At 32.3% G+C, this 16714-nt stretch overlaps 1 protein-coding gene across 1 annotated transcript in view; it reads right to left on the bottom strand.

Annotated features, from left to right (window-relative positions):
* LOC148614733 (uncharacterized) overlaps positions 1-16714 on the bottom strand; it is a 61689-nt gene that overhangs the window by 33086 nt on the left and 11889 nt on the right. Inside the window, exons 3-4 of the mRNA XM_088589041.1 lie at positions 12788-13000; positions 12256-12353 (exon numbers count right to left, since the gene is read on the bottom strand). Coding sequence (XP_088445167.1) covers positions 12256-12353; positions 12788-13000 — 311 coding nt within the window. The remainder of the gene's footprint in view (positions 1-12255; positions 12354-12787; positions 13001-16714) is intronic.

Raw genomic sequence — 16714 nt, 5'->3', positions numbered from 1 at the left:
TGAAATTTTTCCCATTTGTACTATCTGCAGTGCAAAATTACTGTAAAAAAAAATCAAGAAAGCTCCAGAACTTAGTAACATGTAAGACATTTTACAAAATTTTAAGTCTCTGTTTAGTAATGGGGATCTTCTTTGTCCAATGGTTGGTTGGAGAAGGAAATGTGAGGTATTCAACACCCATATTAGTTCAAAATCAGGGGGACTTCCAAGAATGCACACATTTCACTTATCTACAGCTGTATAGCTTCCTATGACAAAATTACGTTTAAAACACAATATGTGTACTATATCCACTGAAAATATTCTAAACAACAGAGAACCAATGTGAATTGTAAATGTTAAATATGTGAAAAGTTAATTATTAAGTTTTAATTTTTTTAAAAATCACACTTAATATAGTTGACATTTTCTTTCAGATATATATGCATGTATCTAAAACTGTTAAGTGTTCTACAAAAATGTAAAGATTAAATTTCCCATTTCTTGCTTCAACATGTATCCAAAGAAAAACAACAAAAAAATATAAGCTTTCACCATTTTAAAATTTACTAAGAGACAAAAGAAATACTAATATAGATTGAATCCCTCTAGTTTTTTCTCCAATTTTGCATGATTCAATAAAACTGGGAGTAACCTTCCAACTATCTGAAATCTGTTACCACATGTAGGCACGAAATGACATATAAATAAATGTACAATAAATTGATACTTCACCAAACAATCAATCGGTAATGGCTTCATAATTAGTTCAATAAAAAGTCAATACTAGAAACAAATGGTTCCTCAGCTTGAATGTAATAAAACACATATCAGAAATAGATATGCTGATGTATAATAACAAATAAAAATTCACTTTGAACTTTAAATCAGTCCATGTTATTGGGACAATCAAACAATAATAAAGGAAAATATTCCAAGAAAAAACAACAAAAACTAACACATTCAGTTGCATCCCCAAGAAACCATATCATAAAAAAAAAACAGTCATCAAGTAGAAAGTTGTTATGTCTCAAGTCTAAAATTTAATACCAAAATATTAAACTCATAAATAAAGCTGCTGTCAAAATATTAAGTGGTTGTGATAAATAGATGCAGAGAGCTGTTACCAAAATTTTGATCAAAATCATATGGTCAAAATATATAAAGATTGTCAAACATGAAGTTGATGTTTCCGGATTCTGAAATGTCATGTTGATACCTCCGTTCCCCTACCCAGAAACAATGTATAAAGGAAATTCATATGGAAATATAAAATAGGAGGTTACAATGGCTTCATGTGACAAAGAATGTGTGAAAGTTTCATTGAGTTCGATTCAACAATTTTAGTGGAGTTTAAGATTAGAAGACAGTCCCCCTTGGTGGATCAATGGCAAAGTCCATATTTTACATTGGAAAACCAAAAATATCATTCAGCAGGGGAAAAAAAAATAATGAAACTAGAGGCTCAAGAGAGCCTGAATTGCTCATCTGGTTAACCATTTGCTTCTTTGAAAAACTTGAGGAATGAGACAGGCTACGTTAAAATCAACTAAATTGTCAAATGCAGGAAATGCTTTTCATAGTATTTTCATGACCTGAACCAAAAGTTTGCTAAAGGCAACAAATTTTGAATTTTTTTCAAAAACCTGTCTTATGACCCCTGAGTTCCATTTTTAGTATAGGCAGCCATATCTATTCACGGATTAAAATTCACAACTGTCACTTTGAACACAATACACTATAGAACTATTATGCTTATTTTCATTCAATGATCTTAAATGGTTTTAGAGAAGATGATTTTCGGAGTTGTACATGTGAAAAAAAAAAAAAAACAAAAAAAACAACAAAAAAAACTGTTTAAGGGGTTGTAACTTCTACATTAGTCAATGAATGGTTTTGAAAATTTCGGAATAGGTCCTTCTCATGATGCTTAACAATTTACCCATGCCAGAAATTTGGTAAAGGCAACAGTTTTTGAGTTATTTGCGAAAAACTGCCATCTGACCCCTATGTTCTATTCTTAGTAATGGTGGCCATGTTTTTTCATGAATCAACAATCCCAACAGTCAATTTGTGTGGGATACCCTAAAGAAAATATATGCCAACTTTCATTGAATTCTGTGCAATGGATTTGAGAAGATTTTCAAAGTTGCACATGCTAAATACAAAAAAAAATGTTTTAGGGACCTTAACTTCTACATCAGTTGACCAATTGTTTTGAAAATTTTGGCATAGGTCTGGCTCATGATGCTGAACAATATAACTCAGCCAGAAAATTGCTAAAGGCAACAATTTTTGAGTTATTTGCAAAAAACTGCCATCTGACCCCTATGTTCAATTTTTAGTAATGGCCACAATGTTTTTTTCATGAATCAACAATCCCAATGGTCATTTTGTGTGGGATACCCTAAGGAATAATCACGCCAAGTTTAAAACCTGTCAGTCCAGTAGTTTCAGAGGAAAAGATTTTTCAAAATTTGTCCACAACGACAACAATGACGACGGACACCAAGTGATGGCATAAGCTCACTTGGCCTTTGGCCAGGTGAGCTAAAAATGGCATCATGTGATCAAGTTTGTGTGAAAGTTTCATCAAAATTTGAGAGGAGTTGTGGATTAAAACTGGCGATGGATGACTGGATGGACAGACAGCATGATCACTTTATACCTCCCAGTTTTCAAGCAAGGGGTATAACAAACAATGAAAACACAAGACCTGCCTTCCATGAAACAAACATAGTAGCAAACAATTAAGGTGTTTTCTGAGTTATTCTATTACATGTTACTAATCCTAAGGAGAATGGACAGCTGTTTACCATAATACATCTATCATAGACATGTGTATACTGTAAACTTATTATATTTTGCGGCTGCTAATTTTTGCAGATTCTGTTAAGGAAATACATTCCCAGGTAGCTATTTTCGAGGATAAAAAAAATGAAAAGTGTTATAAAGTGGTACAGATCAATTATAAGGGTACTAATTTTCATGCTTTTCTTTCCATCATGAAAATAGCAAAAATTAGTATATTTACAGTAATCCAAAATAAATTACAAGATTATGAAATTACTTCAGTCAATACTTTGTAAAAATAATTAAAAATCATCTTCCAAATATACTAAAGAAGATGCTTTCAAAATGCTGAAATTTTTTATTGACAATATATTTGTCCAGTGTGGTGGACACATTTTTCAACAGTCAGCATTCCAATGGGAACAAATTGTGCTCCTTTACCTGCTGACCTATTTCTTCACCCTTATGAGACTGACTTTAAAGCTGATCTGATCCAAAAGAAGGAAAATCGTTTAGTTTGATCCTTTCATCTCAGTTTCATCTATATAGATGACATATTATTGTTAAACAATCTTAGTTTCTGGGATTTTATACATTGCATCTACCCCAAAGAACTTGAGATAAAGGATACCACAGACACTGTAAAGTCAACCTCATATCTTGTTCTATACATTTAGAGATTGATGGTAAATGACCATTCATTTTATATTGTCAACTTTCCTTTCATCTGTGGCAACATCCCTTCAGCACCTGCGTATGGAGTTTTCATATCCTAACTCATACGTTATGCCGTAACTACGCAGACTTATTGTATCGCACTAGACTTCTTACAATTAGGCTTCTGAAACAGGGTTATGTTGCTACAAGATTGAAATCATCACTACAGAAGTTTTATGGTTGTCATCATGAACTCTTTGATTGTTACGGTGTATCCATCTGCACCATGAAAACTGATTTGTTCAACCTGTTATTGTCTTCCATTCCTCTTTTATCTACCACAAACTTGACTTTTTATGAGCAACTCATCAGGTGTTTAAAGAAAAGGAGAAGATTCTTACCCTACCGGTGCACCCAGTTTTAAGTGAAGTCTGAGTTGGTTATTTACTTTCGTTACTTTGTTTATACTTTTTTGGTTATTTTATGTTCTTTGTTGTGTTTGTCTATTTTCCATGGCTGGTCTTTGTCCCTTGATTACATCCTTTGTATTTCTGCTATAACCTTGGTTCCCTTTAATACTCTTTATCTATTTCAGATTTCCGAAAACACTTCCATGGCACCAACAATATCCTAAATTGACAGCATTCCTACAGTAATATTTGTCCTAAGTAGCAATTACACACTGTTTCCAATAAAAGACATCATTTTACTCTGCTGGATACAAATAGACTTCAGTATTAAGTCATTACTAGCAACACAGCAGTTACTTACTTACAAGCAGATTAAAAGGAAGGCAGAGATATAACATAGGTTGGAATTCTTTAAAGTAGGTTACTAAGACAGGAGTAAAATGTAAAAAAAAGTTATGATAAAATTTGGGCATATTCTTTTTTTATTTCAGGTTTTTATGAAACAAAATTTGCAGATTTAAATTCAATTATTTGTACATGTTACATTATATAGCCTTAGACATATCTTTTACTGACCAAGTAATATAACAAGATGTATGTTTTAATTTTGAAGATAACAAAGGCCTGATTCTGTGATGGACTTTCCATCAACTTAAATTCCATAAAAAACATGATGTAGTTATAAATTTTTAATGAATACTTCCAAAGACTGATGAGCTATGTCTTATAGCATAATGACCTACATATCTGTTTTTAGAGAAACATTTCTATACATAAATGATGAGAACAGAGCATGACCCATTGAATACATTACACAATATAAACAACTTGTTGAGAGGAATAACCAATAATCCATGTAAATAACTGGCTAATTATTTTGTTGCTGCATTTAGTAAAAGAATTTGTTAAAAAATCATTAAAAAAACATTTTTTATTGTGGCTTAGTCAAATCAAAGGTAAGAACATATACTTTACATGTGATGTCCACAGAAACACTGTCGTTCAGAACTATTGAAGGTACATCAACATAACTGAAGCCATACCCCATCCTCAAACCATAAAGCAGAATGTAACCCATTGAAATAGGATTTGAATCCCAAAAAAATCTTTGGTATACTAATGCAAAATATTGCCTCACATTTGCAACTGAAAACAAAAAAGCTATAACTAACAGTATTTATGTTATAAAAACAACAAAGTTCTTAATCTACATTAAGAAAAAAATTGATTCTACTGTTGAACGGTAATCATATGACATTTTGATGAAATGAATTCATGTTCTATAACACAATCTAAGAAACTCAAACTTACAATACCAAATTAGGTGAAAAAACAATGGGCTTTAACTACAAATAAAACAAAAAAGACAACATCCAACAAATGAGTTACCTGATGTAGCAGCCGCCTCTAAAACTAGCATCCGAAATCTCTCCAGCATCCTTAAAATTAACCATTCCAATTAATGCATGTTAGCAACTCACTTAATTCTCACAATGGTAATCAATTAGTAACTAAAAGCTAGAAATCCAATTTGAAAATCCATGAGCAATTCAAAATACATCAGTCATATCAAGAAGCATGTTTTATTTGAAAATCAGTTGTACTCATTCAAAGAGAATCCCACTACAGGCTAAAATCTATATGTATTGTCCTACCAAACAAGTCTAATATTAAAAAATTGAAGAATCCTTTCATTCTTATCAGCAAAAATCTATATTAACTGATGCTAATATCTTTACAAAAACACCAGTAATCTATTATAGTCATGTAAAGTTAAAAAACGGTCACGGTTACTCGCTTAAGTCTTGATTACAAATATAAATCCATAACATAAGTGAGAGTAAACATTCCTCATATAGCACTAAACATACAGATCAATATTTATTCATAGAAGACAAGGACACTGACAATATTAATGACTTTATGTAATTAACACAAAGGATTTATCAAATGATTTCTGAAGGCACCAATACCATTAATGTGCGCATTATAACTTGGGCAGATTCTGTAATTTCCACTTTTCTATAAATGGTGCATGGTGAGCAAATATTTTAATGGTCATGCCTATATAGTTTTGCCTGGAAGTATAAGTACTTGTCAAATGAAGCCTTAAATAAAATCCCTATTCAAAATATATGTGTATTTACAAACTAGAAAAACTTTAAAGGCCTGGGCATCGTTTCATAAAGCATTTGGAAGACTTACTGACAGGTAAATTCTTAAACCAATGAAATTTAAGTGCATGTAAGTCTTCTATAAATTTTATGAAACAATGCCAAGGTATTATAAAAATCTTGACTGAAATTCAGAATTCCAAAGTTTTATGAAACCCATATGTGGTAATCAGACAATATTTTTGTGCCACTTATCAAAATTCTAAATTTCTGAATGTTTATTAAATAAGACATATAGCTCATGGTCCTGAGCATTGTGTTAAAAATTATTAAGATATCTGCAAATAATCCTTCAATATCTTGGTATCATCATTAAACAAGACATATATTGTCCACCCAGGTGTCATTAGAAATGACATACTCTGCAAAAAGTAAAAGAAAACTATGGGACTGTTTTTATTTTTTCTATATGGGTACCAATCATTCCATGTTTGCTGCTGATGAGGAATTAGAAAAAAAATCAATTTTTCTGCGAGTACAAGGAAATTGATAAAGTATAACTTTTCATTGCTTATAGTTAGGTATGAGAATTTTTTTACATGTTTTATTTATACATACAATGTATTCATTAATTATTAGAACTTAATGCACTAATCCTCATATATCCTAAAATTACCAACTGCACGGAAAATGTCGAATGCATTTAATTTAATACATGCCAATGCTCACAGGCACTCATCTACACTGGATATTGGAAAGACATCACTGTCTATAGAACCAGGGAACCAGTAGAAATACAGGGAATAATAACACTAATTTATCTTAGTATAGACTATATGGAGTAACTGGAATGTAATTTTAAAAGGTCTGCAGGCTATCAGTTATTGGATACAGTTAGGGGAATAGATTGCATCATTTCATTAATCATTACTGAAGCATTAAATATAGATTCAATAAATTAAAACACTTATATAGGATAAAAATTTCAACAGCCCTTTATAAAGTGGGCAGTGAGTTTTTTCTCTAGCCCTTCTTTATTAAAAGGGAGTGAGATTGCCTCTAGCCCCATCATTTAGAGGGTTGTGAGATTGCCTCTAGCCCCCATCATTTAGAGGGTTGTGAGATTGCCTCTAGCCCCCATCATTTAGAGGGTTGTGAGATTGCCTCTTGCCCCATCATTTAGAGGGTTGTGAGATTGCCTCAAGTTCTAATTTATTTCAGAGTGTTGTGAAGCCCTCTTTTTAGGGGATATAGGATAAAAAATAGGCAATATATTAAATAGATTAAGATTGGTCTCTTACATACTCTGTTTACATTAACTGTGTGACAAGTTGTTTTTGTGTGTGTAAAATTTTGAAATTTTGAGGAAAAAGCATGCAAAAAATGTTGGTCTTCTTATTTTAGCAGTTATTGAGTGGTGCAGTATCTACTAAAGCCTGGGGTTAATAATTTTGCAAATTCATTTTTTCCTTTCAGACAGCCCACTGCAAAACTTACCCACATCAAAGTATATTTTCACAATTTCATTATGAGGACTGTTAAGAACCAAAGGGTGTTTCATTCAAGTCAATAATATTTGAACATACATTGCATGAGATAGATTTTGCTTCTCAGTTAAATGCTATAACAAGAATTCCTTAACCATACCACTTAACATTTTCAAATGTAGACTAGGAAGTTTTCTCTAGAAATGATTATGGCACATTACTTTTAAAGTGGCACAGAAAAAATATGTATATACACTGCTTTGACAAATATATCTACAAAAATATGAAGCAGCACAATGATAAATGGCATACTGTGAAAGTACTATTGTTCGTTAGGTACCAATTTTCGTGGTTTTCGTGGGTTAGTCAAACCACAAAATTTTGTTCTCAACGCCAAGGAGATTTCTATTAATGTGTACACTGCAAACTGCAAAACCACGAATTCAAGAATCAACAAACTTGTGTTTCTTCGCTAATCCACAAAAATTGGTATCCACAAACTTGTGTTTCTTCCCTAATCCAAGAAAACTTGTATCCACAAACTTGTGGCCCCATGCAGGTCTGGGTGTCAAAAGAATAGGCCTGCAGCAGCGCCAAGTTTGTCTTAAAAGGCGACTAAATAGTGCTCAGAAACCTAGCCAGGGGCTAGGCGCTCTGCTCACAAAGCAACTGGGATGTGTGCCCCAGGTGGTGGAATGGGGTACCCCTGGCGTGTTACATTGTACATGCTGGGGTTGTCAGGCTATAATACGGAAAACCTGACCGCAAACCATAGTGGTGCACTGTATTGGGAAAGATTCCACGTTCCTCACAGGTTAAAGAACCCTGCTGTGGTATTCAATAGGAGTAGGAACCTTTGTGCTCTGCCACAGGAGGCTAAATTGCCTGACCCTACCCATCACTCCCTTTTATCTTGTGGTTATCAAAATTTGTCAACCCTATTATCCTTGTGTCCCATCCCTTTTATTTCATTTCATCAGCATCCTTTCATGTTCATCGCCTGAATATAGCTGAAATATTGCTGTTTGGGCGTGAAACCCCAACAATCAATCAATCAATCAATCAACAAACTTGTGTTTCTTCCCTAATCCATGAAAATTAGTATCCACAAATCAAAGTACTTTCACAGTAGTACATTTAACAAGGTTTTTTTTCCAAAATATAACAGCCATTTAATTGATTTATAAAAAGAATAGTTCAAAATTTTAGTACAACATAGCTAAGTGCTTTACTGCCCATACCAAACAAAGCACACAGTCTAAAATATCAGTATTGATTTGATGCTTTTAATTCAAAAACATTGTACAAGGGCTCTAGATGGGAAAAACATGTAAATAAACTCTAGACAAGAACTAAACAGACTAAGCTATGTCTGGTTCTGCAGCTGTGATTTAAAGTTGCTGAGGAAAATGCCAAGAAAGAAGTGTTACAGACGTATGTATCAAACTATGGAATATAATTCCCATAAAAATTTGAGAAAAAAAAATTCCTGATAACATGTACAACTACATATGGCGTTCCTGCTACCAAGTTTCATGAAATTATGTGGGGTAGTTCTAAAGGAGTTGTGATGACAAGCTGATAGCTAAACTTTGTTTGCATGCATTTATGTATTATTTACAAGTACTCATTTTGTGACATTGAAATTAACCTACATATTTTTGTTTTTAAGTGAGGGCCTCAGGGAAGATTAGTTGTAAACTAACTGTAACCCTCTTGAAATCAAGTATTATTATTATATTATAATCATTATTATTCAGAGGAGTTGCAATGAGAAGCTGAAGTGTTCAAGACGGATGGACAAACAGAGTCACCAAATTCCTAGACCTGCTTCCTCCTTTGGCAGCGCAGGTAAAAACAACACAATTAAGTGAGACAATTGGGTACATTCCAGGAGTAGAGGACAGGCAAGCAGATTCAACACCAGTACAACAACACTATACAGTTATATTGGTTAAGGATGCACTGGTATTGTCTCTCTAATTGGCTTCTTGACCTTCAATAACTAATGGAAAAACAAAATTGATTGGAATTTTGACATGATCTGTAGATAGGAGACAAACACTTCCTCTCAGTCTGATGAACTTGTAAACACAATAATCCATATAATATTAATGGCAGAAATGTGAACACGTAAATTACATGGTGACAATAGCCAATGAAAATAGCCATGAAATATCATCACTTTATTGTTAAATTATTACTGTAATAAAGACTTTAATGTAGAAGTTGAGTTTCTCTATGATCCTTACATTCAGTCCTAAGGTTTATTGATTTTTTTTCAAGGCAAGCAGACAATAAGCATATTAAATATTAATATTGTCTTTTCAGCTAAGAAAGGTTTAAAATGGGACTTTAACCCAAGTCAAAGAAAAATAATGCAAAGTTCATGATCTGCATGCATGATATTGTATACAAAATGTGCCATTTTGTCCCTAAAATAACATTCCTTGTGTATTGGAATCATTATTAAGGCTTTTAATTCTTAAAGGGATTCATAATTAATGTGCAAGTACCTAATCCATGGGTATTAACTTTAATGGTTTCAAGTAATTTCAAGTGGGGAAACAAAAAAAAAGTTTTAGGATTTGAATGCATTTTTGTTTTTATTGCAAACCTGACATTCTATAAAATTAAATAGCTATCTCATAATTAACTTAAACTTATAAAGAAAATAATTCTGGTACTGAAGATAACCCTGTATTCCTAAGTTTCATTGCCAAAAACTCATGAGGCTTTCCCGAAATGTCAGCTATTGGAAATGAGAACATTTAATTAGCAGCAAAGCATGACCTAGCAATTAACTCCAAATTCAACAGGATATCAGATCTTGGCCAATGCCAGTTTGAACACCAGGGCCCACACTGTAAGATATCAGTCCATGGCCAATGCCAGTTTGAACACCAGGGCCCACATTGTAAGATATCAGACCATGGCCAATGCCAGTTTGAACACCAGGGCCCACACTGTAAGATATCAGTCCATGGCCAATGCCAGTTTGAACACCAGGGCCCACACTGTAAGATATCAGACCATGGCCAATGCCAGTTTGAACACCAGGGCCCACAATGTAAGATATCAGTCCATGGCCAATGCCAGTTTGAGCACCAAGGCCCACATTATAGGATATCAGACTGTGGCCAATATCAGTTTGAACACCAGGGCCCACACTATAATGCAAGCACCAAAGATGAAAAGACTGATGGGAATGAGTTGCACAACATCAGTGAAACAAAGTAGAGAGTGTTGATATCAAACTTTTTCCCTAGGCACTAATGCTATTATTTACACTTGTTCTAGAAAATATTACAAACATAAAAATATTTCATGCATGATATTTTAAACAAATAAAAGATATGCACCTACAGATAAACCCTCCACATCAATTTACAAACTACAATTAAACTTTTGATTGCATGATCAATGTTTGCAGACTGAATTAGTGGCCTTTATTCAAAATAGATTAATGTTTGTATAACAGATTTACAATCCAGGCCTCTCCTTAAATAACTTTCTAAAGCACTATTGTATACAGTGATTCATTTTTAATGAAAAATCAAGGGAAAAGTTACAAACAAAGCAGAGATTAATATACATGTGCACTTAGTGAAAATGATTAGAATGCTTGATGATAATTTAATATCTATTGGCAAGTATTTCATGCATTTCTTAGTGTTGACCAATTATTTTGTTTGTTCAACCTGCTTAAATTGTATCATTTCACTTCAACATTCTAAATTGTTATGAGGCCATCAAATAAAAGCAACAGTACATAGAAAACATTTCATCTAACTAAGACACAATATTTGTTGTAACTCTTCTAGTACTTGAATAAAGTTATCTAACCAACTTTTTTTAGGAAACCTGAGTTATCTCCCTTTGACATAATTTACAATTGGGTATCAGGTACCAGTATTGTATTGCATATCCCTGAGTGGGTGAACGTCAAAACATGGATGCTATATAAATGTAGTGCATTTTCTTTTTGCCTCTCTACAAACTAATGTTTTGTCAAAAGATATGAACAATGACTTATAAAATAGAGCAAACATCACACTGTAAGATGAAGAACTTTTTTAAAAGAAAATCTAACATAATAACATAACAATGTTCCACTGAAAAGGTTGGTTTGGTGAGTGCAAAACGAAAGTGACAGTAGGGAAAATGGCTATTTACAGTTCAAGGCTACTTTTCTGTCCGATCTTCGTGGACTCACCCTATTTTCTTTGCGGGAAATTATTTTTTCACATGTCCTTAGAAATGCTACATAAGTGAAAGTTTTACTGAATCCATTTACATATTTTTTTTCTTTAAATCCTGAAAATATGCACTTCAGTATAGAAGTCTATGGGAAAATTAATACGATACTGAGACCATCAGCAAAGCAAAGAATCAATGGAGACCTCAATAGATTAATCACTAAACAGGTTGATCTTGCCTTTTTGGACTGGACAATGATAATGTTAATATGAAAACAAAACAACAGTACTTATTTATGTTACAAGTTGTACCTTAAATCTGGTCATTAGTCAAACTTAAATTATAATGTTAAATTTGTTCAAACTTACAGGCATTAGTTATATTTTATAATCACCTAAAAAATTATTGTAGGAAAAAAATGAATAAGAATAATATGAATCATTAATCCATATTTCATGTAACAACTAACATGCTCTCAAGTACACCAATTAAGACAGTGTATTTCCATGTTTTGAATGTGTGGTCTTACACATAATCTCTCCAAACAATCCTTAAAAACTATTAAATAAAATCTAGTTATGTAACCATATGTAAAATGTAAACATCAGCACATACTTCTTTTTTTCATCATGGAAGCTTTGACCAGTTCTGTTCCTGTCTTCTTGGTTTTCTTTCCTTTGTTGTTCCATTCTTCAGTTAAAAACCTCAACTGCCTGCAAAGTTGACATCATATGTTTACAATTGTATGTGAATCATTAATTAAACCCCTCATAAGTAATGACCTGACTTTCTTTTCCTTTATTGGTATATTAGAGGTAGATAATGCTTCCAAACTTCTAGCAATTCACAAGAACAAACCTTGACCTGATAATAACAGGTTAGCTGAAATAATGATCATATAGATACTGAAGCTAAAAAATCTAATGTATGCAACTAATATTTTTTATTTCAAATCTTGTCTCAGAAAATTGTCATATGGGAAGAAAAAGTTAACAACAAAAACAAGACCTATAGAATCATACTTTCACAAAGCTACTTTATTTACTTTCTCCCCAAATACACAGATCAAAATGTATAATTGTGGTTTTTATTATCAATTGTTTGGGCCCAGGTTCTTCCTAAAGGTAATTTTACAATGATAAGATACCTCTGTTTGTGACAGAGAATACACAACCAAGTTCCTCCGAGGACCTGATCTTGACATGCCTGACAGACACGGAAGTGACACTTTGGACACAGATCACCACGGTTAAATAGAAAACCAAGCTCCGAATGACATCTGGCACATATTTTGGACAGGTCATCTCCATTCCTCAACACACTCTTCATACGGATGCCCTGGATTTCTAGTTTAAGTTGACTGTAAACCAAAGAGTCGTCAATTAGCTCACATAAAACTTGTCAATAAAATGTGCTCTAAAATGAACATATGAAGGCAAACCTTGTACCATATTTTATTTTTCAATTCAACTTGTTTCTATAAATGTTCACGTATACCATGGTACAATAAGTATAATTACATGAATCAAGTTTCATTGTACATTGTACAAATGTTCCAACAATTATTACTATAATTTACATGTAACAATTATTTGGTACAATTATTGTGGCCATTCTCTACAATTTATATAGAAGTAATTATGTAAAAAAATTACACTAAATTATTCTTTGTAATTACATTAACATTTAATTATGTACAATTACAACCAATATTAGCTGTCATGGAGACAAATATAAAATGTTCTCATTAACAAATAATTTTGATTCAGCTGTCCTCTCAGCTAATTCTGTTCACATTCTTCACATTCAGACTCAGTTTTTTTTTAAATCTAACTACTGTGAAAGTACTTTAATTCATGGATACCAATTTTCATGGATCAGGGAAGAAACACAAGTTCGTGGATTCTTGAATTAGCGGTTTTGAAATTTTCAGTTTACACACCAATGGGAATCTCTTATTCATTGGGAACCAAATTTTGTGGTTTGGTCTACCCACAAAAACCCTAAAAATTGGTACCTCACGATCAATAGTAATTCCACAGTATTCAACCTCCCTTCCTCTTCTATGATATAAATGATAGTTTTTGACATTTTCCTTCAGTTTAAAGCATGCTAATTTCCTAAATTCACACATTAATTTATAAGCCATTAAACAAATTTCAGTGTGCCCTGGAACTGTATCTTAACAGCCATTATAGTTAAATGATAAATTTAAAATCTAGAAGGCAGTCTGTGTTTCCCTAGGCCAATACAACACTGCTTAGTTGTACTATCATTTTTAGCACTGCGCTATTTGAAATTAGTAGGTAAGTATTACTATAAGTCAGTCTCGTCACTATGTTATTAAGAGTGTGTCCATGCAAAAACCAGGCACTCATTTCATTTTACAAATGCAGTCCTTCTCAAAGTTGAACATTGGTTTTTTTTATTAACTTCAATGATTAAAGAGAAATAACTTACATAGAAAGCAATGAAATTCACTGAACAAAGGGAAATAACTCTTCCACTTGAGCAAAACTTGGTTGCTTTGTTAGGGGCTATACATGCATTTTCAGAGCCATACATTGTCCATTTAAAAAAACTGACATACAAGTATCTATGGTATAATCAATACATTGGAACAAAAAAATTACCCTGTGCCACCTATATCATAGCAGCTGCCTGATTTTTACATAGACAGCCTCGTAATTCAGGGAAAAGAGCTGACCTGTGATTTGGAGGTACAAACCACAGTATTATTACATACTCATCAAAAGAACTCTAAATTACTGGTAGACCTGAATGCACAATACACAATCTAGTTACTGATCAATGAAAAATTTAATATCTTCAGTAAGCTCAATTATAAAGCCAGCAATCATAAAAAAAAACAACAAAAAAAAACAAATAAACAAAAAAAAAAAAAACACTGAAGCGCCTTTTACCAATGAACAATTATGTTGAAATATTTCAGTAGTAAATTAATATACCAAATTTTGTCTAAAATTGAGAAAGCAACTACATGTAACTACCAATTTGTTCAACTAACAAAATTCACCAAAAATAGGTCATTAATTGAACAATAAGTAATACCTTGCCACATTATGGTGAAAAAAGGGGGGTGGCAAAATGTTCAATGGCTTAATATAAAAACTACATTTTGAATTTAACTGAAAATTGAAATTAAAGTATATTTTATGGTACTAAACAACTGTGCAAAGTTTAAAAAAATATATAATAATCATTGATCTGCTCTAAAGTATTCATCACAGCTAAATGGAACTAAGATAAAGTTTCACACATTTAATCTTATGATGCCAAGTTGTTCACCTCCTAGTTTGCATTTCCATTTTAATGACCTTTGGAGTCAGGGGTAGAAATTAACCTAAAGTTTCAACTAGCTTGCAGGATCAAAAGACTGAAAAATCTACTGATGTTGAAGAAATAGGATGTGAGAAAAGACATGATGAAAAAGATCATTTATTACAAGTACATATCTATTTAACAATCAATAAATAACCCCAAATGGGGTTCCATGAGGCAGAGAGTATTATTTTTTTCTAGTTTTATTTTTATAGATCAGTTGTTGGTTACTGTAAAATGTTAATATATATGAATGGATTGACTATAATTTGATAATTTGATTAGCACAGAGTGTGGTCAATGGCTATATGGATAGGTGTTGACCACTCAGCATTTAAAAAAAGGCATGTAACAACTCAGCATTTCAAGAATTACTGTTAACATTAAGGTATATAGAAACGGGGCATTTTACTCTTAAAATAAGTAACTCACACATAATATCCATAGTAAATGGCTGTTTGCATCACTTAAGTACAAGTCATGGTAAAAATCAAGCAAAATCAGGAAAATATGATATTAGCATGTCAATAACCCATTAATTTAACACTATACTTTCACTCAAGGAAGAAGTCTTCTCTTTCAGAAACAGCCAATATTTGGTCTCAACATCACTAGAGATGTCTAGAATGTTTTCATTTAATAAAAGAAACATTGAGGTTTGTTCCTCCCTTTACATGTTCATTTCAAGGCATTTTAATGATGTATAACTCATTGTTTGAAAATGATCTGGCAAATCTTGTCTTATTCCTTGAATCCGATAATACAATTAGTCAGACTATACCGTCTGTAATATGGGTCATTTCTGACCATGTTTCATCCACTGCCCGATTCTTACAGAGACTGACACTTAAGGGAAGGTGAAAGATTTTTATCATTACTATACAGAATTTACCATAACCCATAACCTTATAATGGCCTAATGTAAGTTTCTTTAATGATAAACAAAGACATTATAAAAGATCACAATTGAAAGATTCAAGTTATTTTATTCTCTGAACTGAATCTTAACACGTAAATAAAAGGTTGATAGTAAAGTACAGCTAAACCTTGTATAATTTTTAGATTTCAGTTTCTATTAAAATACAAAGTATCTAAAACTGTATATACTTCCTGACATTTATATATTTGTAATTTAAAATTAAATTTCTGTTCATGTTCATGATGGAGCATCAAGGTACCTAAAGGGGAATATCATGCTGTGTTTTCGAATTATCGAATGAAGAGGAAAATATCAGAACATAGCTTTACTGAAATGTAATCTTTGACGTGTAAAGTATAGAGTTGGTATACATGAAAGGTAATGACCTGTTGAAAATTAAAGATGAAACTTTTATGTTTTTTACCAACATAAAACCATATTTTAAGGTATGGTCTAAAATGTGTAAACCGTACCAACTTTTCCCTGTACCCAAATACTATTTTGACCATTTCTTCATTATTGCTCGATATTTCCATCTGAAAGTTGGTACACATTTGCACAATGACATGATGGTAAGGCTAGAATACATGATTTGTATAATGTTTGTAGAAAAAATTGATTTTATTCAATTTTCAGTTTTCAAAAGGTCTAAAATGTGTAACCCGAAATTCCCATACTTAAAAATCGAAGTCCGGTATTTTTTGTTATCTTTGCTAATTCAATGTGTATTTGACATTAGAACATCATAATATTATAAAATTTTCATTGACAATAAATTAAAATCTCATCAGACTCTGTTTATGATACTTATTA

The sequence above is a fragment of the Perna viridis genome, chromosome 6 (assembly GCF_037379345.1).
Source record: "Perna viridis isolate PV_CMFRI_1.1 ecotype Kerala chromosome 6, ASM3737934v1, whole genome shotgun sequence".
NCBI lineage: Eukaryota > Metazoa > Mollusca > Bivalvia > Mytilida > Mytilidae > Perna > Perna viridis.
The sequence above is the reverse complement of the archived record's forward strand: the minus strand, read 5'-3'. Positions and strand labels throughout refer to the sequence as shown.